Source organism: Eupeodes corollae, chromosome 3 (assembly GCF_945859685.1).
Source record: "Eupeodes corollae chromosome 3, idEupCoro1.1, whole genome shotgun sequence".
Lineage (NCBI taxonomy): Eukaryota > Metazoa > Arthropoda > Insecta > Diptera > Syrphidae > Eupeodes > Eupeodes corollae.
In genome coordinates, this window is record NC_079149.1 from 45550740 (window position 1) to 45574218 (window position 23479).

Below are 23479 nucleotides of genomic sequence, written 5' to 3' on the forward strand. Positions count from 1 at the left end.
TAGTGATGCACCCGAAGGTGCTATAATTCAATTGAACATAATTATCCTCACTATAATCTTGATTTCTGAATTTCTCAAATTTCCTATAATGTCTTTTCTCTCTATGTCACAAATATATAAACAAATTCTATATATTGAATCCTTTCTATATTAAAATTAAACAAGTGCAAAAAAAACAACGGAAAATCTCTCCGTCTGAAAGTCAGCAAACATAACTTATTGTGATTGCAGCCTTTTTTTACTAGCATACCTACTGAACACACTTCCAATATGACTTTTCTAAGCGAGTCTCGTTTCAGCATAGCCAACTTGACGTACAAGAAAAAAAGTCATGGAAGCCATCTTTCTTTCTCTAAAAATTGTGCTTGCACTTAAGACGTGTTTGGATACTTTTTTAGTATTTTAACAGGTAAAATAATTTTCAAAAATGTTTAAATAACTCAAAAAATATACTTTCATCGATACCGTCATAAAAAATCCAATAGTGAATGAAGTTTTGCCAAAATTCCATGAAAATACACACGTGTGCTAAAATGACCTTCTAGGTTATGTTCTTGGTGTATTCCATGAGTGCGGTTTTTGATTTCAATTTGTATTGAATCTTTTTTGACTTCCGATTTTTAATTTAAAACAACAATCATCACTAAATATTATTTTCATTTGCAGATCCTTCAAAATGTCCGGAACAACCGCCACAATCCGTACCAGAAAATTCATGACAAACCGCCTGCTCTGCAGGAAACAAATGGTTTGTGATGTTCTCCACCCTGGACTTGCGTCCGTCAACAAGAAGGACATCCGCGAGAAACTCGCCAGCATGTACAAAGTAACACCAGATGTGTGCTTCGTCTTCGGTTTCAGAACCAACTTCGGAGGTGGCCGATCCACAGGATTCGGTTTGATCTACGATACCTTGGACTTCGCCAAGAAATTCGAACCCAAGCATCGTCTGGCCCGTCACGGTCTCTTCGAACAGAAGAAACAGACACGTAAACAGCGTAAGGAACGCAGAAACAGGATGAAGAAGGTCCGTGGTACCAAGAAGGCTAAGGTTGGACAAGCCGCCAAGAAGTAGACGAGTTAAAACGTATGCATTTTTCTATAATATAAAAATTTAATTTGCGTTTGAAAAAAGTAAATTTTATAAATAAACAACTAACTGAAAGTAAAATTGTTAAATTATTTTTTTTATTCACAAAAAAGAAATTGTAACATGAACATTCATTGGTTTCTGAACCTGTTACACTTAAATTCAACGTTGTTTAATCTTCGCTCTTAGAATCAAAACTTTCAGTTGATTGATAACTATTTAAGGATGAAATGTCTGCATTGCTGTGGCTCTGGAGAGAAGCCGAACCATTAAGACAAAACGTCTACAAATACCTTTTAAATAAAATCCCAGTGAAACAAGATTGTGTTCTGTAAATGTTAAAAATATTTCTTGATTAACCAATTGGTATTCATTGGTTTTGACAAAGGTAATCAAACTCTTTAAAGATCTTCAGATATGGTCGATATTGGGTTTTTTTTCAATCTTGTCTATTTCGATAACGTTGCGGATGAGAAAGATTAAATTAAGCAAAATAAGAAATACGAAAAATGCCGCATAGCTTTAGACAAAAAACCACCGCGCGATAGTAATTTCGATGTTAGCTGTATATAAGGAAGATGGAACTCTCAAGTATTACTAAGATCATTGAAACTTTTGTAAAAAAAATAATAAATATTTTACTGAATCTTTTAAGCTAAGCTAAGAATTAAATACTTAAGATGGTTCTGAATACTTGAGAACCCTATTTAAATGTTTTGATAAGCATCTTCACGGCTGTTGACTTTTCCAATTAAAGCGTATAAAAAAATGTCAAGATTCTTCTCAATTAATATGAATTATTTTATTTCACACAAAAAAAAATAAATTTAAATAGAAGTTCATTTGATGGTTACCAGCATTCGGAATTTTGTTTGTATAAAACTAGAGAAAGTGCTTAGTTGCTAAGAAGTTCATCTGACTCTGTTGGTTTACCTGCAGTACGTACTCGTTATATCTGCAAAAATCAAAGAATATCGCAGGACAGAATGTAAATTCTATTAGAAAAAGGTGAAAGTTATTTCCATACTTAATTTCCCTCTCAAGTCTCAACCATTTTCGATAGGAAAGAAGAACCTTACACTTTTTACTAGACTTCAGTGGCTATATTTGTTAGTACAAGAACCTTTTTTCATTACTTCTATGTAGAATTGGTACATGTCAATTATGAAAAAAAAATTCTAAAAAAACGGTTTTATTTTAATTTTCTGTATAGTCTCTCCCTAAAAGACGATACAGCATACAAATATCATTAAATAAATACCAATTCACGCTTTTAGAGCTCGACTCTTCTGTTTCTTTAAGCGAAAGGCGGTGTATCCAATGGGTTCGAAAATATTTAAATATGATTAATTCTACCTAGCAGTCAAAACTCCAGAGGGATATTCTTCCAACTTGGTCCTTTTAACTCATTTCAATTCAACAACATGTCTTTAAGAAAACTTTAATAAATAGTTTAAAGGTACAAAAACTGCAAACTGGATTAATTCTCACCTACATACATAAATATTATATGTTTTTAAAATACAAAAATATTTCATAAACTCCTTAAAACTGCAAGTTTTACAATTTGAAAGTAATTGGGCAGAACAAAGTACTTAAATTTCACATAAAGTAACGCTGGGCAACAAAAATGAAATCAAACTTAACTATCTCAGAAGTCACCTTACAGATGTTGCAGCTATAACGTGTAGAAGTTAACGGTTTCTTATAAGCTGTTCTAAAAAAAACCAAATCTTATAACTTTATACAATTTTAATGATTGTACTTCAAAACCAAATGTAATGGATCCTTTTTTCAAGTTTTGAGGCTTTATTTTGAATTTTTATTTTTTGAACTATCATGAATTGTAATCAATGGCGGACTCAGGGGGGGAGTCGTAGGGGTCATGACCCCCCCTCTGGAGATAATTTGTTTCCTTAGGAATTCCCTTCAGTTCAAAACTAATCGTATTGCGTTAATTATATTATAAACTAATTATTTTTTTGTAGGTATATCAAAACAACATTTGTATTTTACTTCCTTAAACTTTGTTACTAAAAATACTATTTTTAACTGAGGACTGGACCAAGAACATAATATGAATCGGAAATTCAGCCTTTTCCAAAAACGCAGCACAAATTCATCAACTTTTGACCAACTGACGATCCAGGGGGGGGTCATATGACCTATAAAGCTTATAAAGTTAAGTTGTATAAGTAAAGATTTCATCTATAGATTATTAGTAATTTATCTTAATTCACTAAAAAGTGGTTTGCTGTAAAACAACTAAAATTTGTGTTTTCACTCAATTTAGGACTTGAAAAAACTTTTGTAATGCTTTGTTTTTTAATTGTTTCTAAGAAAAACAGCAAATATTCAGGTTCTTAAGAAGAAACCTTGAATAGGTTAGGTTATAGTGTCTGTCCAAGATGGAAACGGACACACTCAGGCCAGTTTAATGGCCCATTGTGATACAACATGAATCTTGAGGCTTCCTCCTAAGCTCAATGGAACCTTACGAAACGTGAGAGGCTGATTATATCGATATGATTTAGATCCTTAAAGAAGAATTCTCCTAGGTAATTCTTGGGTTTTCGAGCTAGAGCAGGGCATGTACAGAGAAGATGAAGAACCGTTTCCTCCTCCTCATTTGAGAATACGCCTAGTCTCGTGGCGTGCTTCCCTATTAGACAGTGTCCGGTTATGACACCTATTATCGAGCTGATATGCGATCTGCTTAGAGAGAGCAAGCACCTTGAACGTTTTAAATCTAGTGTTGGCCAGATGTTTTTTGTGGCTTGACAAGTGGTGATGTTGTTCCACCTGGTGCCTGCCCTCCTCACAGCGTCTTGCATTAGCAGCAGTTTACAAGTAGCGATTGGTATGCCAGTACTTGCCAAACGTGGTAGGATAGGCTGTACTGTACCGTTCCTGGCGAGTTCATCTGCCTTACAGTTACCTGGAATGTCTCTATGGCCCGGCACCCAGCAAAGGTGAATATTAAGCTGTTGCGCCATCTCCATTAGAGATGATCGACAGTTATGGACTGTTATAGAGTTTGTAGAGACAAAGTCCAGAGATTTCATAGCGGCCCGGCTGTCAGAGAAAATACGGATATCAGATGTTGATATCACGTTTTCTTTGAGCCAAGACAAGACTTCCTTAATCGCCAAAAGTTCTGCCTGGAACACGCAACAATGATTTGGAAGGCGGAATGAGAGACTTAATTTCAGTCGTTCAGAGTACACACCTCCACCAACCCCTTCTTTGGTTTTTGAACCTTGAATAAGAGGTCATCAATTTTATATTAAGTTGCCTTTAAATTCCTTAAACTAGCCTTCAATTTTATTATTAAATTTTTTTAGCACACATAAATAGTGAACATTGAAGTGATTTTTACTTGCGACATATAGGAACTATATGGCAAATTTTGCATTAGTAAACAATTTCGAACTAGAGCTTTTAATCAAATATGACATTACGACAGTAGAAAAGTTGAAAAAAGTGGGTACCCTCATTCCGTCCGTCTATCTGTCTTTCCTGGCTCCTACAGTCTAAACAATTGTGTTGATTGAAATTAAGGTTTTCAGCCGATTAGCGTAAGGCGTTTTTTTTATTTTATTAAAACGAAAATTAACAGCAGTCTCCATACAAATTTTTTGTTTACAACATGTGATTTTTCTTAAACTTTCTCTAAATTTTGTGTTCTTAATTTGTCTTCTTTCTACAAGAAAAACATATTTTGGTATTACTCCAGAAGGGTACCCCTCAAAAACCTTCACTTTATTTTTAAATTTTTTCAAGAACTAATGGACTGATTTCAATAATCTTCACTTTCTGTGCAAGCTCTTTTTGATGATCGAATTGATGATGATTTTTTATGATCAAGAATGTATTTTTTTTTATTTTAAGAAAATAATAATTTAGTTTGACGAAACTTAAGTGTAAAATGTACATGTATATATTTATAAGCTCTTTACTGAAATTTAAAATGATTTTCGAAAAAAAATTAGCTAATCTAAATTTTTTGAAAAATAAAATGGCATTTAAATTGTTGGGAAAAACTTATTTTGCAGGTACATTTTTAAATCTTAAATTATAGGAAATATTTTTAAACAGACTTTTTGGAAGAAACTAGCAAGTTTTAGCGACAAGTGGTTTTCTGTTGAATACAAAAGATTTAAAAAAATTAAGTAAATCTACTTTAGAAGTGAATTTGCTTTGGATGCTCTAGAACTAATATTTAAACACGAATTTCAAGAATATAAATGTCCCAAAAAAAGCAAAAGTGACTCTTTTGTTAAACTAATGGCTAATTGAAAAACATAATAAACGGGTCATATCTATTGATATACAAGCTTTGAATCTCTTGATATTTGAAGTGAAAAGAGATTCTGAAACGTGAAATTTGTAAGTGCCACACAAACGTTTCTTCCCAAATTATTTGTTTACCTTAATTTGTTTAAATTTAATTTTTAAGAGAAATTATGTAGGTTCTCAAACGCACCTATTTACTTTAATTCAAGAACCAAACATTTTTCTCTCTAAAAGTTTTGTTGACTCCTTTAAGATCAAAATACGAGTAAGCAGACTGATAGCGATAGTAATAATAGACTCCCGTAAATAGAGTTCTAAAAACTTCGTCAAAAAAGCCCGGCATTCCTTCATATCATATCCTCTCTCACTTTCTGGATTTTTGAATTTTTTAGCGTTGTTAGCATAAACAGAGACGTATATTATATTTTTTAGAGACGTATATTATATAAGTTTAGGTTAATATACTCGTACACATTATGTTATTTAAATTTTGTTAGCCTCCTTTACAAAACATTAAAGAACATTTTTAAGCGGAGAGTAAAAACTCATCTAAGTGTGTGACCACCCCATCCCCCCCTGATGAAAAGTCTCGATCCGTCCTTGATTGTAATGTCCATTTGTTCTGAATTGTTTGAGTTTTATTTTATCAACATCAGAAATTGTGAAAGCTATGATTTTATTTGTGGTCTTTTCGAGATTTGAATTTGGTTTTTACATAAGTATATTTAGTGTGTTGTGTTAAACATAGGAAACCGCCTTATACTTAGCAGCCAGCTATCGTGGATTTCAAAAATGTTGGCACCCCGAATTACATAGGTAAAATTTGGTTTGGAATTTGGGGAATCCTAGTTAAGAAGTTATTAACAAATAACGTAATGCGTATAGTTAGCAGCAAATAGTAACAGTATTAGACTTTATTATTATCCATCGACAGGATATGGCCACCATTTTAACTCAACATTACACCAGCCGATCGAAATTTAAGCAACTTTAAAAAATCTAAAAAATAAAATTTATTAAGTTGAGGTTTCAAAACTGTTTCTTTTTTGCAATTGGAAGATAGACTTAACTTAAAATAGTTACCATACACAACAATAAATGACTATATACGTTCTTATACAGGGTCCGGCAAAAAAACGTCCCGTATTTTTAGACGTTTATATTTAAAGCTATTTTTAGATAAAATGGTATTCTGGGTATAGATAGAAAGAGGCCTACGTGCCGTTTTTATTAATCATAATGGCGTGGCGCGATGCCTTCGCGCATTTTTCGTAGAGGAATATATCCGTAATGGTGGTTCTGAGATTACTGCTCAGCGAGCATTTCGCATTCGATTTCAACTTGGACGACATGATCCTGTTCCGGATAGAAAAACAATTCAAGTTTGGTCATCAAACTTTAGAGCAACGGGTTCTGTGCTAAAGAGAAAATCGTTTGGCCGACCTTTAACCGCAGCAACGCCGGATAATGTGACCGGCCGGATAGTGCGTCTATCCAGCAATCTCCGAGGAGTTCAGCACTTTAACATGCAGCTGCCCTTGAATTGTAAGACGAATTTTGCACACACATCTTCATATGCATCCCTACAAAATGATGATCGCACAAGTATTAAGTGAGAGAGATTTTGAAACTCGCAGAGCTGTTTGGTGGCTGTTGCTAAATTTGGTGTGTTATAGGTCCCAATTTTTTCGTAGAAAGTTACAGTTAATGCGGATCGCTACTGTTATATGATTGTAACGGCGTTCACTAACCATTTTTAAAGAGATGTTTCCAGGGCATATTCTTTTTTCGGATATTTAAAAGCCCAAGTCTACACTCATCGCCCAACATCTTTGGGAGCACTCAAGGAAGCAATAACTCAGGAAGTGGCAGCCATTACGCCACAAACGACTCGACGAGCAATAGAAAACTTCCGGGAAAGGCTTCGTAAATGTATTGATAATAGAGGACCATATTTAACGGATATAATGTTTAAAACTAAGTTATTATTTTATTTAATTTAAAATAGCATGGTACGTATTTAATTTAAAAAATTCAATACAATTTTCTGTTAAATTGTTTATTTATTTGTCATTGCCTTTTAAAATATGGGAGATCTTTTTGCCGGACCCTGTATGAAGAAAGTGTAAGTAAATCAACTCAACTGTTATTTCAATGAAAGCTAAAAGACTTTTTGCATTTGATTTCCTTAAAATTGAAATTTGGTAGATCAATCAAGAGAACATAAAGGTAAAGTTAGTCCTTGTCATTTAAACAAAACGTAAAGTACCTCAAAGGAATTCGTAAAATCGTTAAATTTAAACATTGATACATGTTACGGTAATGATCCAAAAAAATGTTATAACTTTTCCCAATTTCTGCAGTAATTGAGGTCGTTTGACAGCAATTACTTGCCCAATATTCACTTCCAAAGCGTCAATTGCATCGAACATAATATCTACGTAGACAGGAGTCAATTCTTTTAGCCAGTTTATGTTTCTAAAATGTCTCAGAGTTTTCGCAGTCAATTCAGTATTCATTTCCACCTAGCTATCAATTTAGTTTTGCATTTCCTTTCTTCCTTTAAAATACATCATGTTTCTTCAAAAATCATTAAAATTCTTTTCTCTGATTTCTCACAACAAAAGTGAGAAATCTTGTTTATATTTTTGAGAGTAAAGTTATTTCGAAGCATAAATGAGATCAAATGTATCGTAACACACTATCATTTTATCAATTTTGAGTTTTTAATCCAGAATGGTCTAAAATAAATTTTCCTTCAACGCAGAAGTGATGTTACTTAAATTTGCTCATAAGTCAATGAAAAAAACTATAGAACATCGTTTAGGCACGAAACTTTTCTTAGGCCAAAATAGCAAACATTTCTTTTTCGTAAAATTTTTAAATTGTTACTTTCTTAATAAGTGCAAGTTGGGCTTCTGTTCTCCATGCCACAAATCAAATGACAGCTGTCAAAAATACCAACTCTGAAAATCAATTCTAACTGCTTGAACAGAATGGTGTAGCTGTAGCTGTTGCCTGTAGCACTGTCAAAGTTAAAAGATACGAAAATAGTATACATCGACACAATGAGAAGCTGTAGCTGTAGCTGTAGCAGTAGCTGCAGCGCAAGTTGACTCAACTTTAACTTTTGGCGACGCTGCAAGCTACATTTGAGATGACAGATGGGGGAAACCCATTTCATTCTTTGACTTTTCACTTTTTTTTGGGAGCGTTCAATGCATTTGAGAATTTTTTCTGGTTTTGTAACTTTTTTATAGTACGCTACCATACAAATTCAGTTCAAATATAAATTTCATATGCGTTGAACATGCCCGAACACTACACCATTGTGGGCGACCTTTGCTACATTAGTGAGCGTTTTTATTGACAGCTTATACTACAGCGATTTTCTTAGCTACAGCTGCATCTCATTCTGTTCAAGCAGTAAGACTGTAAACCACTCGTCTTAAAAAAAAAATACTAATGATGTGTACATACAATTTAGAATAAATGGAAGTATGTATTTTTTGTTCGCTCACGGCAACTCTTTCATTCAAACTTTCAAATTCATGCAAACGTCATGTTTTGAGGCGAATTGGGCGAAGCAAACAAGAACCTACTTTTGTTTTGTCATTCGTAAATTTGTTTCCTTATCAATTATCTATCATACCATATCACTTGTTCGTCAGGCTTGTTTCATGCATCCCAGTTTCTGTTTCAGTAGTACTACAAGCACCCTACTTCTATAGTCAATACTTCATAGTTTGTCTTCGATTTATCGGTTTCTGTTTTATTATTATTTAATCGGCAGCATTTTTTAACACAAATATTATAACAACAGCTTCGAAAACAGTGAAAAAAAAATAAAAGAAATAAAATATTCTAAATGTAATGGTACTCAAAAAACTATTCTCAATGTTTAAATCGAAAGGAAGAGGAATAATTAATCAAACATTAAATGGTAAGAACAATTCCTCCTACGAGTAGAGTAGGCCCAGCTAGATGCCTTTAAAGTACCTACTAAGACACCATGTTGCATTTATTTATAAATAATTTGTCCTAAATTAAATCTTTCTTTTTTCAAAAACTTACATATCCTTCAACTATCTAAAATACTTAATAATGTTTATAGCTCATCAAAAAAATAACAAAATAAAGAACTTGCTGAAACATTTGGTATAATAATTTATTCTAGAAGTGCTCTAAATTAATTTAATTATGTACGTTGTCATCTTTTCAAGTTAATGTTTTGGTTATCAATAACGAAACGAAAATTCTTATCATTTCAGAGTACAATATTAAAACAGTACTCAAAGGAAAAAAAAAGAATAAGTTGATAAGAATGATTATAGAAGAATTTAGTTTGGATTCTTAATTTTATACATTCATGTATTTTTTGATGAGAAGCATTTTGATGTTTAAAGATAAGATTTGGTGGGATTGTATCTGTTTGCAAATACAAAACCTAAAATTAGAAATCACGTTTTCGTTATAATTTAACTGTCTAGATAGTTTAAGTTTAAACAAAACTGTTCTAGAACTAGGACATGATTCCATAGTACATTAAATATGAAAAGTCGATGAGTATGACAGGCCAAAGGTCTCAATAAGTAGATAATAAATCAGTCCATGTTTAAAAATAATTAAATTTGAACTAAGGATTCTTTTTACTCGAATAACCATCACCATCACTGAAACTGAGACTTGTCTTATCTCAAATTACTTAACAAGTTTATATATTGTAAATAAAGTAGACAAACCTCCATCTGAACTGGGAAAAAATTACTCGGTTTAGTTCCCGCCCACAAGATCTATCCTCATACGGATGGAAAACGTGCGAAGTACTTATGATGGTCATGGTCAAACAAAACCTTTGCGCCTTATCGGATTAAGTTTGGAAAAGATATGAAATTGAAAGTCGTTGCCTCTTAATTATTATTAAATATTGTTTTTGATACATAACTGGTTTCTTGTAAACAAACAAAACTATAATTAAAATATTTATTTCTGTGCTTTAATCTTATTTAGATGAAAAACACCTTCCTGCCTTGTTCACAAAAATCAACAACAATATTGAAACTTGTTATCTCATTTATTTTATAGATTTCCATATCGCACGAAAATACAGTAATCAACATCGTCGAAATGACGCTTTCAAGCTGCAACGGGCATTAGTGGTTACGAAATTTTCACGCTATGAATTTGAACAGTTGCGTCATTCAAATCTAAGCAAAGATCAGCTGGAAGAGAAACTCAGAAATCGCGGAACTGATTACGACACATTACTGGCCTTGCATAATGTACACAAGGATTTTGAAAAAAAAATTGCCAAAAGTTTTCAAAATGTCGGTTGTGAGGTGAAATTAGCAAACAGGTAGCGTAAAAGAATAGATAGAAAACCAAACCTAACGTGAGGGGTTTTGTAGAAAAATTATTGTGTTTTATCAACATATTGTGTACCTCCTCCACCATTGTCGTCGTCCTTCATTTATTTTTAAATTAACTTTATAAAGTTGAATTTAGGACTTCTCTCACCAAGGAGGCTATGGAATGGGCTGATGTTCTAGTGCCAGTTGGTGGCGATGGAACTTTTCTATTGGCTGCTGGGAGAGCAAGTCCATTGTTTGCAAAAAGTCAACAGAAAACTCCAATTGTTGGTTTTAATTCAGATCCAAAACATTCGGAAGGAAGACTTATGTTGCCCAAACGATTTTCTGAGTTTCCAGAAGATGCAGTTAGCAGAATTAAAAATGTATAATTAATTTTTCCATCCAAAGGAGTTTCTATTTTTTATGTATTCTTATGGCGATATCATTTAAGGGAGATTTTCGGTGGATGCATCGTTCAAGAATCCGTACAACAATTTTAGGAAGCAACGGAAACATGCCTGAGTCGACAGACTTGCATAGTCAACGTGTATCAAAGATGGAACAAATAAATACTGTCCCCGAACGCCTTAGCAAGGAATTTGCCAAAAAATACAATGCAAAAATGAAGCGAGTTTTACCGTACCTAGCCTTAAATGAAGTATGTTCTTTCTCTGTTATTTTGTATTTTAATTAACTAAAAATAGAAGTTTTATTGTTTAAGGTTTTTATCGGTGAAACTTTGTCTGCTCGAGTTTCACATTTAAATATGGTAATTGATCATTCTGATGTGATTAATAGAACTAAATGTTCTGGACTTTGTGTGAGTACAGGTTCTGGGTCGACTTCTTGGCACACAAGGTAAAACAATATATTACATTCATTTTATCAACAGTAATAATTGTATATTATTTTGTTTTTAAGTATTAATCGAATAACAAAAAGACATGTTGAAGATGTTGTCAAAATTCTTCCTGGGAATGGTAATTTGGGGAATATAGATGCTGAACAAATTGCCGATGAATACAATAAAAATCTTCTCTTCTTAGCGGGTAAGTTTTGATCTTTTTTTAGTTTGATACCTATACAAAATAGAAACACCCGAAAAAGTTTAAAGCATGTTTACCATCACTTTATACTCATTGAGGACGGTTGTCTTTAAATTTGATAAATGTTTTCTTCTTTACAGATGACCCCCGCTTATGCTATTCTATACGTGAACAAATTTGCGTTGGTGTTTGGCCAATTCCAAAGAATTTCCCATGTCGAAATTTAGTCAAAAACTTATTTGTCCAATCAAAATGCATTGATGCAAGTAAGTACTGAAAATATTAAAAAAATTTAATTTATATAAAAACGTCGGACATTTTTATAAAGCTTACAATCATTATTAAAATTGAAGATATTCATAAAAATTAACAAGTTGAAGTAGTAATTTTAAATATAGAGCTGAAACAAAGCCCCCAGCTATACCAACACTTATAATTGCTTTCGATGGGATTTGCAAAGATATAATTGTAACGAACATGTGAAAAATATTAAATAGTAATGCTGTAATAGTGTACACATTCCATATGAGTACAGGCATTAGAAATTCTCGATATTTTCTTTCCTAATAATATAAAATTCTATTATTTGGGAAAGAATTAAGTCTGGTATATTCTCACCGGAAAAACTACAGGTATAAATCCAAATACATTACAAATAACCGTAAGGAACCGAAATACCAATCCAAATTTTGGTAATATACTTGGTTTTTCAAATTGGAGCCCGATTTTTTCAGCGATCACATCATCTTGGTGTTAAAATTAATTGAATTAATAAACGTACATCCATCAAAATATACATATTTACCTCTAAAAGGATGAAACGTCCAATCTATATCTTTATTGGCAATAACTAAAACTATAAAGTAGTTGTAAATTATGAGAACCAAAGTATCTAAACGATTTTCATTGCAATTCTGAAATTCAAATATTAAAACTTAACATCTTCAAAATAATAACAGAAAAACATTTTGCTTACCTTTAGTTTATGAGCAAGTTTATGCATTCCTGCAAAACTCCTTTTTGTTGTTTGTTTTTGTAAATGATTTTGCATGACATCAAAATATGTCAGTTTGCCTGTTTTTTTAAGGAAAAATAAATGTTGTTAAAATCAAGTGTGTAATAATAAATTCTTTTTGTTTTGTTCTTCTTAAAGGTCTTGTGATTGATGGCAGCATTTCTTACCCTTTCAATGATGGAGCTAAAGCTTTGCTAGAAGTCCATCCCGAAGATGCATTGTTAACTATAGCATTGGATTAATTCCTTAGCCGGCGGCGGCGCGCGCAACGACGACACACAAAACACGTATAATACAAATTTAAGTCTTTTCAAATTTGTTATCAAAGTGTGACGTGGTGATAGTATACACATAAAATTGATGATGTTGATGTGTCTTTATTTATTTTATAAGAAAAAAAAAAGTCAATGTGTAAATAAATTTTTTATTATTAAATTACAAAAAAGATGTTAAAAAATTTACATAAAACGAATTAAGTTTTTTTTACGTCACTTTATTGCTTTTTTTATTCTTTAAAACTTTTTTATTTAAAGACAGTGGTTTTTTTATATTTTTCGATTTAAGACCAACTTTATTTGTTTTCTTGTCCTTTTCTTGGTTAATGGGTTTTTTGGGTTTTTCAAAACGCTTTGTTTCAACTGACTTAAAACGCTCATCTTGAATTAGAACAGGTTCCTTTGAAGCCATTTCTTGTTGGTATTCTTTTCGTTTTTTACGGATTTCTTTCAATTTGTCCTTTTGCTTCTTACGGTACCTAAAAAAAAATAGGGAAAAGCAAAAATATAGTACTAGAAATGAAAACCTAGGGAAGACTTACTTTTCTTCCATTTCATCTGGATCTTGGCCTTCCATGATCCACTTTTTTCTCCTATAGTTCTGAGCTCTTTCATCAAAATCGTTATTATCCATATTTATTTCTTGTTCACGCCTTGCAACATTGACTTGCATGAAGATTCGCTCCACCATCCGTTCTACAAAAATAAAAAAGCACAGTAAAGTATAAAGAAAAAACACGTGTATGAAAAACACTTTACGATCAACTGGATGTTCAGTAAGTTTGGTATTGATTTCGGTTTCAATAGCAGCAAGTAATTCTAAGTCTCGGGGAAATCTAAATATCGAAATAGCCATTCCTTTACGTCCAGCTCGCGCAGTTCGACCAACTCTGTTTAATATCAACTGAGTATTATATAACTTTTAAATAGAAATGTTTGTCCAGCAAACCTGTGAATATATTCTTTTGGAGTTCTTGGTAGTCGATGGTTCATTACCAATTGTACACTTGGTATATCAAGACCTCTTGCAGCAACATCTGTGGCAATCAAAGTTCGCACATGATTAGATTTGAATTTGTTTAAGGCACCTACACGTTCTTTTTGCCGCATAAAACCATGCAGACACACATTCTCGATTCCCATATTGTTCAAAGTCATGGAAAGCAACTGGCAGTATCTGAAATTGTTGTTCTAAGCTTGAACCCTTCTTAAATCTGATTATATTCAAATCATACTTTTTTGTATTTGTAAATATCATAACGTTTGAGTTTTCGTTTTCTTCTTTGTACTTTCGTAGAGCCTCAATCAAGACCATATCACGGTCATAGTCAGCACATAAAATATACCTCTGATCGAGGGTGTCCACTGTTGCTACATCAAATTCTTCGGACCATTCAAATGCCTAAAAGTAGTGAAAATTTAGAAAATCTCTTTTTCATATTTTTGCTTAACTAATTTACTTTATCAGATATAGGAAATATGCACGATTCTTTCATGAAATCTTTCATAGTCGCTGAAAAGAATAAGTTCTGGCGTTCTTTTGGGATGCATCTTTCAATGACACTTAAACTTTCATCGAAATCCCCGTTTAACATTCGATCGGCTTCATCGACAACCAGAAATTTAAGTGAATCAAAAGAGAAGGTATCACATCCAGTCAAATGATCAGCCAGTCGACCTGGCATGGCTACCACAATATGCGGACGTGCCATTAGCTTCTGACTTTCGAGCATTTGATCAGTTCCTCCGGCAACCACACAGACACGAACACCCAGTGGTTGTCCCGCGACTTGGAATTGTTCTGAAATCTTATAGAATTTTATACATTAATACTTCTATACTTTTACAAGACTAATCATCGTTAGTGTACCTGGTATGCAAGTTCATGGGTAGGCGTTAGAATCAATGCGAAATGATTGACAGGCTCTTCACTGAGTTTTTGTAGAATTGGCAAAGCGAAGGCGAATGTTTTTCCTGAACCAGTTTTTGCTGCTCCAATACAATCAGCGCCAGCAAGGATTTGGGGAATACAATTCTGCTGAATGGGTGTTGCAGTTTTGATGCCTGAACCAAGCCAAAAATACTTTATTTATCTCTCTCTTTTTTGTGTGTAATTTTTATAGGTTTACCCAGTTTTTGTAGTTGTTTTGTTACCCATGGTTTTAGTCCGAGTGCTTTAAAAGGGTTGTCGTCTTTTTTGGACATTTTAAATCCCAAATATTATAAAATTATTAACAAAATCAATTATTTTGCACACTACGTAGTCACTTGTTGAAATTTTGTAAACAGACTTTGAAGTTTCAAGGCGCACATGTTTTTGACAGTTGCATCTTGAGGTCTGTTTAGATTATTGAGATCTGATAAACCGAGAGAAAAGATTTCCCAAAAACGAACCACAAAAAACGTTTGTCTTTATAAATAATCTCTTTTAGGCGTCAGTTATAGCTATCATTGGTTTTCATTATTGAAAACTAATATTGAAATTTGTATGACATGTCGTTTATAGCTATCCTTAAAAATGTCTGTCATTAAAAAAAAATGTCCTGATTCAAATCCACCAAAAAACTTTTACTGACAGAAATCTGTCATTGGAATTGTGTGAAATTGGAACACAAATCAGTGGAACGATTCGTTTCACTTTTGAACATAAAAGTATCAGCTGTTCAGGAAAATGAATTTCCGTCCGGAATATAGAAAAATACATTTTTAAAGAAAATCAAATGCGCAATTACACTTTTTTCCTCAGACAAAATTCTATTTGGGTGATTTCCGATCGACCAGTGTATAATTTTCATTTCTAATCGGAGGGAAACATAGTCAAATATCGATTCAAAAATATTCCCGGATCGATTTCAATGATAACTATAACTGGCCCCTTACTCATATATACCGATTCTGTGCTGTGCAATTAGCTAACTAATGACTGCGCTATTGGGACTGAACGGCCAAATTCGTTATTGTTATAATATAAATAAATTATCAGCTCGGTAACAATACTTTACCTTTAGGAAAATAAGTTTTTATTATTTCTTAAATTATTTAGCCTTATTTCATCCCGTCAAAAACTTCTGTAAGTCGAATTTCTCTATTAACCGAAACTAATTTTGCTGCAAGTACAGTTTGGCTTAATAAATCCAAAAAAAGGTAGATTCGACGTAACAACAAAGTGTACATAGACGGTTTTATGTATGCTTACAATATTTCTTTGTTTAAATTAGAAATGGCATTGTTCAAAAGACTATCTGCAGACTGCGAGCATTGAAACAAACTGTTCTAAAAAAAACTAATCGAAGGTTACAGTGAAGATGACATCTACAATGCCGACGAAACTGGACTTTTTTTTTAAATGCCTTCCAAATAAAACATTGGCTTTTAAGGGTGAGAAATGTCACGGTGGTAAACATAGTAAAGATCGTGTAACATGTATGATTGCAACAAATATGAATGGAAAAGAAAAATTTAAAATTCTTTTGATCGGCAAAAGCATTAAAGCAATAAACCACGATGTTTACAAGGAGTAAAGTCTTTACCTGCAAAGTACCGAGAAAACAAAAAGTCGTGGATGGTTAGGTTAACTGAAGTAACCAGAAGAGTATATTTAGCCTGTTTTTTCCACAAAACATGACAGCCGCCTTAAAGCCAATGGATCAAGGTGTTATATAGAATTTTAAGTGCTTCTACAGGAAAAGAATCATCAGCGAAATACTTTCCTCGTTCGATGAGGGGAATGTTAGTCCAAAAATTACCTTCCTGGACTGCATAAAAAATGTTTCAATGTCATGGAACTGTAATGTAAAGAGCTCCACAATACGAAATTTATTTATAAAAGCTGGATTTGGCAAACTTTCTCATTGGGATGCAGAAGACGATTTAAATTTGGCAGAGCTAAGAGAAATTCATGCAGACTTTGGTGTGCCCATAAATGAGTTCAAAGAAATGCAAGAGGATTTTTCGCATATACAAAATACACAAGATATAATATGCAGCCTTCCAGGGTTACATTAACTTGGATAGTGAAATTATTGTTTGTCATTGGCATACTTTCGGTTGCATCTGATGAAGTGGAAGCCAGCAGTGACGATGAAGTTGATGCTGATGCAGATCCAGGTGAAGGCTTAACTGTGAAGCCGAAACAAGCAAGGGCCCATTAAGTCTTGGGAACAATACGAGATGCTCTTTTTACTGAAAACAACACATCAGATCGTTTTTTCAACGTTATCAACGAGATTGAAATTTGTTATAAATTAAAACATATTTTTAAAAAAATGCCAACGAATGATTACTGATTTTTTTAAGCTTCTTTTAATCACAATCATTTTGTTTTCTTAAATCATATTCCATTTAATAAAATAAAAAAAAATTAAACTAACTTTTGTCTCATTTCTTTAAATCGAAGTTTCTATGACTCGAATTTCGTTTTCTTACATTTTATTAGAGTTCGACTTATGGAAGTTCCACTGCATCGCGCTATTTCCTTACTATTTGTCATAATGAATTTGCAAGATCGGTCCTACACTGAACCAAGAAAACAAGCCCACATTGCCACACCTTTGATGCGAGTACCTGCAAGTATACCGTTTTTATATAATATATAATGAAATTCCTTTCCTTGGGAATGGTTAACATTTCTTCGCAGTCAGACAAAAAAGCTTTATTTTTGTTTTTGCGAAACATCATCGCATGCCTTTGATGACAGCCCTATTCTGCTATTCACATGTATCTTTTATTCGACTCCCTTTTCACTGCCTTTGTGGTCTGTTAGTAAACTAGATTATTTGAAACTACTTTAGAATTCAAGTAAACAGCTATTCAAATGATAAGATGTGATAAAAGTTGAAAAAAAAAAATTAACTTCAATTACTTCGTAATGTTTTAGTTTGTAAACTAACTTTGGAAATGGACTGTATTTATTTTAATTTTTAAATAGACAGCCCTATCATGAATTCCATCGTCATCGGAAATTTTTAGGAATCCCGAAAAACTGTATCATGAAATCCGTTCGTAATACAAAATTGTATGAGATTTTCCACTACGGACGAATTTCATGATACAGTTTTTCGGTATTCTTAAAAATGTCCGATAACGATGAAATGTATGATAGGGCTGAGATAGTATAAGTTTACTATTATTTTAAAATCATAGGTTTACCAAAAACTTTTGGTCAGTTAAAAAAGCATTTAATTATGAGTCGCATGTTGTTGAATCGAATCTTCAAACTGCCAGTAAAAAGAAATTATTTGCTTGAAATGGCACTGTCCAAAAGACTATCTGCAGACGAGCATTGAAACAAACTGTTCTAACAAAACTAATCGAAGGTTACAGTGAAGATGACATCTACAATACCGACGAAACTGGACTTTTTTTATAAATGTTTTCCAAATAAAATATTGGCTTTTAAGGGTGAGAAATGTCACGATGGTAAACATAGTAAAGATCGTGTAACATGTATGATTGCAACAAATATGAATGGAAAAGAAAAACTTAAAATTCTTTTGATCGGCAAAAGCATTAAAGCAATAAACCACGATGTTTACAAGGAGTAAAGTCTTTACCCGTAAAGTACCGAGGAAACAAAAAGTCGTGGATGGTAACTGAAGTTACCAGAAAAGGCGGCTGTCATCAAACATGACAGCCGCCTTACAGCCCATGGATCAAAGTGTTATATAGAACTTTAAGTGCTTCTACAGAAAAAGAATCATCAGCGAAATACTTTCCTCGTTCGATGAGGGGAATGTTAGTCCAAAAATTACCTTCCTGGACTGCATAAAAAATGTTCCAATGTCATGGAACTGTGATGTAAAGAGCTCCACAATACGAAATTTATTTATAAAAGCTGGATTTGGCAAACGATGAAGTTGATGCTGATCCAGGTGAAGGCTTAACTGTGTAGCCGAAACAAGCTAGGGTCCATGAAGTCTTGGAAACAATACGAGATGCTCTTCTTACTGAAATTGAAATTTGTTATAAATTAAAACGTATTTAAAAAAAAATGCCAACGAATGATTACTGGTTTTTTTTAAGCTTCTGTTAACCACAATCATTTTGTTTTCTTAAATCATATTCCATTTAATAAAATAAAAAAAATAAGCTAACTTTTGTCTCGTTTCTTTAGATCGAAGTTTCTATGACTCGAATTTTCTTTCTTACATTTTATGAGAATTCGACTTATGGAAGTTCCACTGCATCGCGCTATTTCCTTACTATTTGTCATAATGAATTTGGAAGATCGGTCCTACACTGAACCAAGAAAAACAAGCCCACATTGCCACACCTATGATGCGAGTACCTGCAAGTATACCCTTTTTTATATAACAGAAATGAAATTCCTTTCCTTGGGGATGGTGAACATTTCTTCGCAGTCAGACAAAAAAGCTTTATTTTTGTTTTTGCGAAACATCGCATGCCTTGTCTAAGTAAATGCCTTTGATGACAGCCCTATTCTGCTATTCACATGTATCTTTTATTGGACTCCCTTTTCACTGCCTTTGTGGTCTGCTAGTAAACTAGATTATTTGAAACTAATTTAGAATTCAAGTAAACAGCTATTCAAATGATAAGATGTGATAAAAGTTGAAAAAAAAATTAACTTCAATTACTTCGTAATGTTTTAGTTTGTAAACTAACTTTGAAAATGGACTGTATTTATTTTAATTTTTAAATAGACAGCCCTATCATGAATTCCATCGTAATCGGAAATTTTTAGGAATCCCGAAAAACTGTATCATGAAATCCGTTCGTAATACAAAATTGTATGAGATTTTCCACTACGGACGAATTTCATGATACAGTTTTTCGGTATTCTTAAAAATTTCCGATAACGATGAAATGTATGATAGGGCTGAGATAGTATAAGTTTACTATTATTTTAAAATCATAGGTTTACCAAAAACTTTTGGTCACTTAAAAAAGCATTTAATTATGAGTCGCATGTTGTTGAATCGAATCTTCAAACTGCCAGTAAAAAGAAATTATTTGCTAGAAAAATTCCCCTCGATGAAAAGTTGAATAAGACTGGAGCCCTATTACCTTAAACAAATTTAAATTCTAGATTCAAATACATATATACAACTTAAAAGTTTCTTTCTCCCCGCACAAAAAAACACTCGACAGATAAAGAACTATACAATGCATCATATCGATCTTCAACAATATATAAATTGGTATATGATCGATACTTATTTTAAAATTTGTCTGTTAAAACTAATATCATTCTGAACTTAACTATTTATAGAGTTCCCATTTTATGACTCAGAGATTACTGAAGAAAACTCCAATAAAATCTAACATTTAAGTAGAAAATCATCATGTATCAGAAATAATTAAAATTCCTTTTTTCCTTACATAGCGTTGTGCAAATACCTTCCTTTAAATAAAGTTTATGTACGATGGTACCTATTCGTTATTACTTCAATAATAACAAAAAAAAGAAAAACAAACTTTTAAGTATAACAAAAATTGTACTTTTATTTTAAAGTATACATAGATCTTAAGAAATTTTTAATTTTTAAGAAAAAAGTCCGAAACTTAAAATATACTGAGAGAATGAAAAAAATAATCGATTTCATTTGAATTTAAACGTGATAATCTTTATGATGAATCGTATGATTAAGCAAATCTATTGTTAAGTGAGATACCTGATACCTTCGGTTGAATTTTACAGTCGGGAACTCCTGCACCATCGGAACTGACTACTTCACCTCCAGGGCATTTATATAGAAGAGGTTTTTTCTGAAGTAATATTCCAATGAAAGTTAATCTCATGCGCTATATTGTACCATAATTTAAGTTCTTATCTTACCTGGATTTCATGAATCTCTTTCTGAATTTTCATGTCATAGATCGGTTTATGAATTGTTGGGTTAGTTCCGTTTAAGAAGTCTAGCAATCTTCCAGCTAATGCTGGCATCATATCATTTCGAATACCAATTTCACTTACCCCCAATAGGCTTTTAATAGCTTCTGAACCTTTCGATTGCGAATTATCTGCGGATTCCAACATTGCGTGTGATTGCGTGCTTGTCTCTGCTTTCATAATCTTTGGAATGGAGAAATTTGTGAACCCACTGGAGTTTTGACGGTTATTAATTGTGGATTCAATGGTTAAGTCTGGAGTACCAGCAGACGAGTAAAGAATCATCGGATTGCGTTGTTTGAGTTGCTCCAAAACGATTTTGATGTTTTTGCTGAGAAGACAAAAACAAAACAAAAAATGTTGGATAAAAGTTTGATTAAGGAAAAGCTTCTTTCCCATAACTTGCCTATTCAAATTGGTTTTGTTAGAAGAATTGAAACGTTGAATTCTGCCGTTTGCTTGGTTATTACGTTGGTTGTTATTATTATTCCAATTGTTATTATTGTTCGAGTTATTGCGGCGATACCTATGGTTGTAATTTCGCCAATTACTTCGATTTCCGTTTCCATTCAAGCTGTTTTGTGGAGCATCTGATGGAACCAGAGGAGGCATACCCGCTGGACGAACATTCATTATATTAGGTTGCATTAGACGCCATTGCTGGGACGATTTTGGGAATCGACCAACAAGCTTATTTCGCAAGTCGTTTGGCTCCACACTTTCGGTTTCGTCTAACAGTAAATCAGTTTTCTTAAGAGCCAGGGAAACATAATCATCTTCTTGGCAATCCAAAGTCAATTCGTCGTCAACTTCATCGTCGTCTTGTTCACGTCTGCCTTCTTTGAATTTAGATTCTTCAGAACGATTGCTGTTGTTTAAACTAGACTTTTGGTCGGCCTTCGACTGTTTGAAACTGTTTATGTAGTCGTCTGTGTATGCAGTGCGCGTCCGTCCAATTTCAACATAAAATTAGATACATGTGTGTTAATGAAAATGATTTGTTTATAACAATTGAACATACCCAGCGACATATCCATTGCATCGTCCATTGCGCTTTGTATTTATTTATTATTTTGCAACAAATTTTATATGATAAAATGTTTTTAAGAGTGAGTTATTGGTGTTGCTGCTGGTGGCTGGTGGCGTTTTTTATTTAACAGAACTGAAAGTCTGAAATGAATGAGTTAGAAAAAGCAAAGGAAAAGGAGACCAACAATGAACCGTTATGTTTTGTATTCCGCTTTACTCATCAATTTCCCTGTATTTTCCATGCTAGAAGAAAGAAACAAAGTGCAGCACTGCCAGATCTTAATTGTGTTACACCCATCATATTGAGTTTCTTCAAAACTTGCTTAACGTCAGAATTTGTTTTAAAGGTGTTTTAGGTTTTTACACATTTGATCTAGATATCAATCAAATTATTATTTTTGATTTGATTAAAATTGTAATAATATTTTTTAAAACTAAATAACAAACTACCAATATCAAAAACAGAACACCCAGTTGCTAAAGCACAAAAATTTCACGTATTTTTAAGATTTTATGCCATTAAAAATTAAAAAAAGGTTCTTAATCAGAAAGAGTGTAGTTGTGGTTGGAACTAGAACAAATCAAAAAATTAAAAATTGTCAAAAATTCGGAAAATCAGGTCGTTTTACTAGTTTTTTTTTAGTGTAAGCCATAAAAAGTATTTAAACAGAATTAGGATCCTAGTTTTGATGATAGCCATACAATATGTGAACAACATATCCAAATTTCAAGTGATTGAATATTTTTTTCAAATTTGAGGTTTGAAGTACAGATACTTTCATAAGACGGTTATATTTTTGGAGAAGGGTTGGAACTATTGTCGGCCTTCAAACGCTAGAACCATTAGGAGCACTTTAGTTAGGAGCATTGCTATTTCCACAGGAAAAATTTAAAAAGACCAATTTGGTTTAATAAAAGTTTGTCTAGGTTAAAAAATGCCGTAGCTAAGCTCCGCAAAAAGATTAAGATTTCGGATTCTTTTCGTGAACAATTTAGTCGATCTAGGAAAGAGTACGAATTCTTAAGAAGATTTACATATAAACAATATATTTGGTCTCTTGAGTCGAAAATAAAAACTAACTCGAAGTGTTTTTGGTCATTTCTAAATATTGAAAGAAAATCAATTGGAATTTCTTCCAGTATTTTTAACAATGGTATTTTTTCTAAAAATTTAAAAGATATTTGTAATAAATTTGCTTTATATATGAAATTTTCTGATTTGGGTTTAGATTATAATGAAACACTTAGTTTTAATTCTAAAATTAATGTTGGTGACCTTTCTTTATCGACAGTTGATGTATTAAATGCTTTATCGTCGCTTGATAACGGTTTCTCTGCCACATCGGACAATATTCCACCTTTAGTTTTGAAAATTTGTAAATATAACCTTAAAAACCCACTTTGCTTTATTTTTAATTTGTCCTTGAAACAAGGAGTATTTTTAGATACATAGAAACATTCTCTGATAACTCCTTTACATAAATCTGGATCTAAAGCACCTGTGGAAAGTTTTAGACCTATTCCT

At 32.7% G+C, this 23479-nt stretch overlaps 4 protein-coding genes across 4 annotated transcripts; 2 read left to right on the forward strand and 2 right to left on the reverse strand.

Moving 5' to 3' along the window:
* The first annotated feature begins 303 nt into the window (after nt 1-303).
* LOC129949810 (40S ribosomal protein S24) lies at nt 304-1179 on the forward strand. Its single transcript, XM_056061463.1, has 2 exons — nt 304-409; nt 667-1179. Exon 2 carries the CDS (start codon nt 677-679, stop codon nt 1073-1075), a length of 399 nt encoding a protein of 132 aa, XP_055917438.1. The 5' UTR covers nt 304-409; nt 667-676; the 3' UTR covers nt 1076-1179.
* A 7861-nt stretch (nt 1180-9040) lies between these two features.
* Nucleotides 9041-13270, forward strand: LOC129951478 (NAD kinase 2, mitochondrial). The gene is made up of 8 exons (XM_056063631.1): nt 9041-9329; nt 10472-10742; nt 10892-11120; nt 11189-11395; nt 11459-11595; nt 11659-11786; nt 11924-12049; nt 12937-13270. Exons 1-8 carry the CDS (start codon nt 9260-9262, stop codon nt 13038-13040), a joined length of 1272 nt encoding a protein of 423 aa, XP_055919606.1. The 5' UTR covers nt 9041-9259; the 3' UTR covers nt 13041-13270.
* On the reverse strand, nt 13203-15349 carry LOC129951477 (probable ATP-dependent RNA helicase Dbp45A). The gene is made up of 8 exons (XM_056063630.1): nt 15203-15349; nt 14944-15137; nt 14534-14881; nt 14309-14475; nt 14023-14250; nt 13833-13963; nt 13616-13769; nt 13203-13552 (listed from the first exon to the last, which is right to left on the reverse strand). The coding sequence occupies exons 1-8, from the start codon at nt 15276-15278 to the stop codon at nt 13282-13284; spliced, it is 1569 nt and encodes a 522-aa protein (XP_055919605.1). The 5' UTR covers nt 15279-15349; the 3' UTR covers nt 13203-13281.
* A 5180-nt stretch (nt 15350-20529) lies between these two features.
* LOC129951545 (putative uncharacterized protein DDB_G0289263) lies at nt 20530-22012 on the reverse strand. Its single transcript, XM_056063754.1, has 4 exons — nt 21947-22012; nt 21332-21854; nt 20872-21256; nt 20530-20801 (listed from the first exon to the last, which is right to left on the reverse strand). Exons 1-4 carry the CDS (start codon nt 21972-21974, stop codon nt 20679-20681), a joined length of 1059 nt encoding a protein of 352 aa, XP_055919729.1. The 5' UTR covers nt 21975-22012; the 3' UTR covers nt 20530-20678.
* Between the last annotated feature and the right edge of the window lie 1467 nt (nt 22013-23479).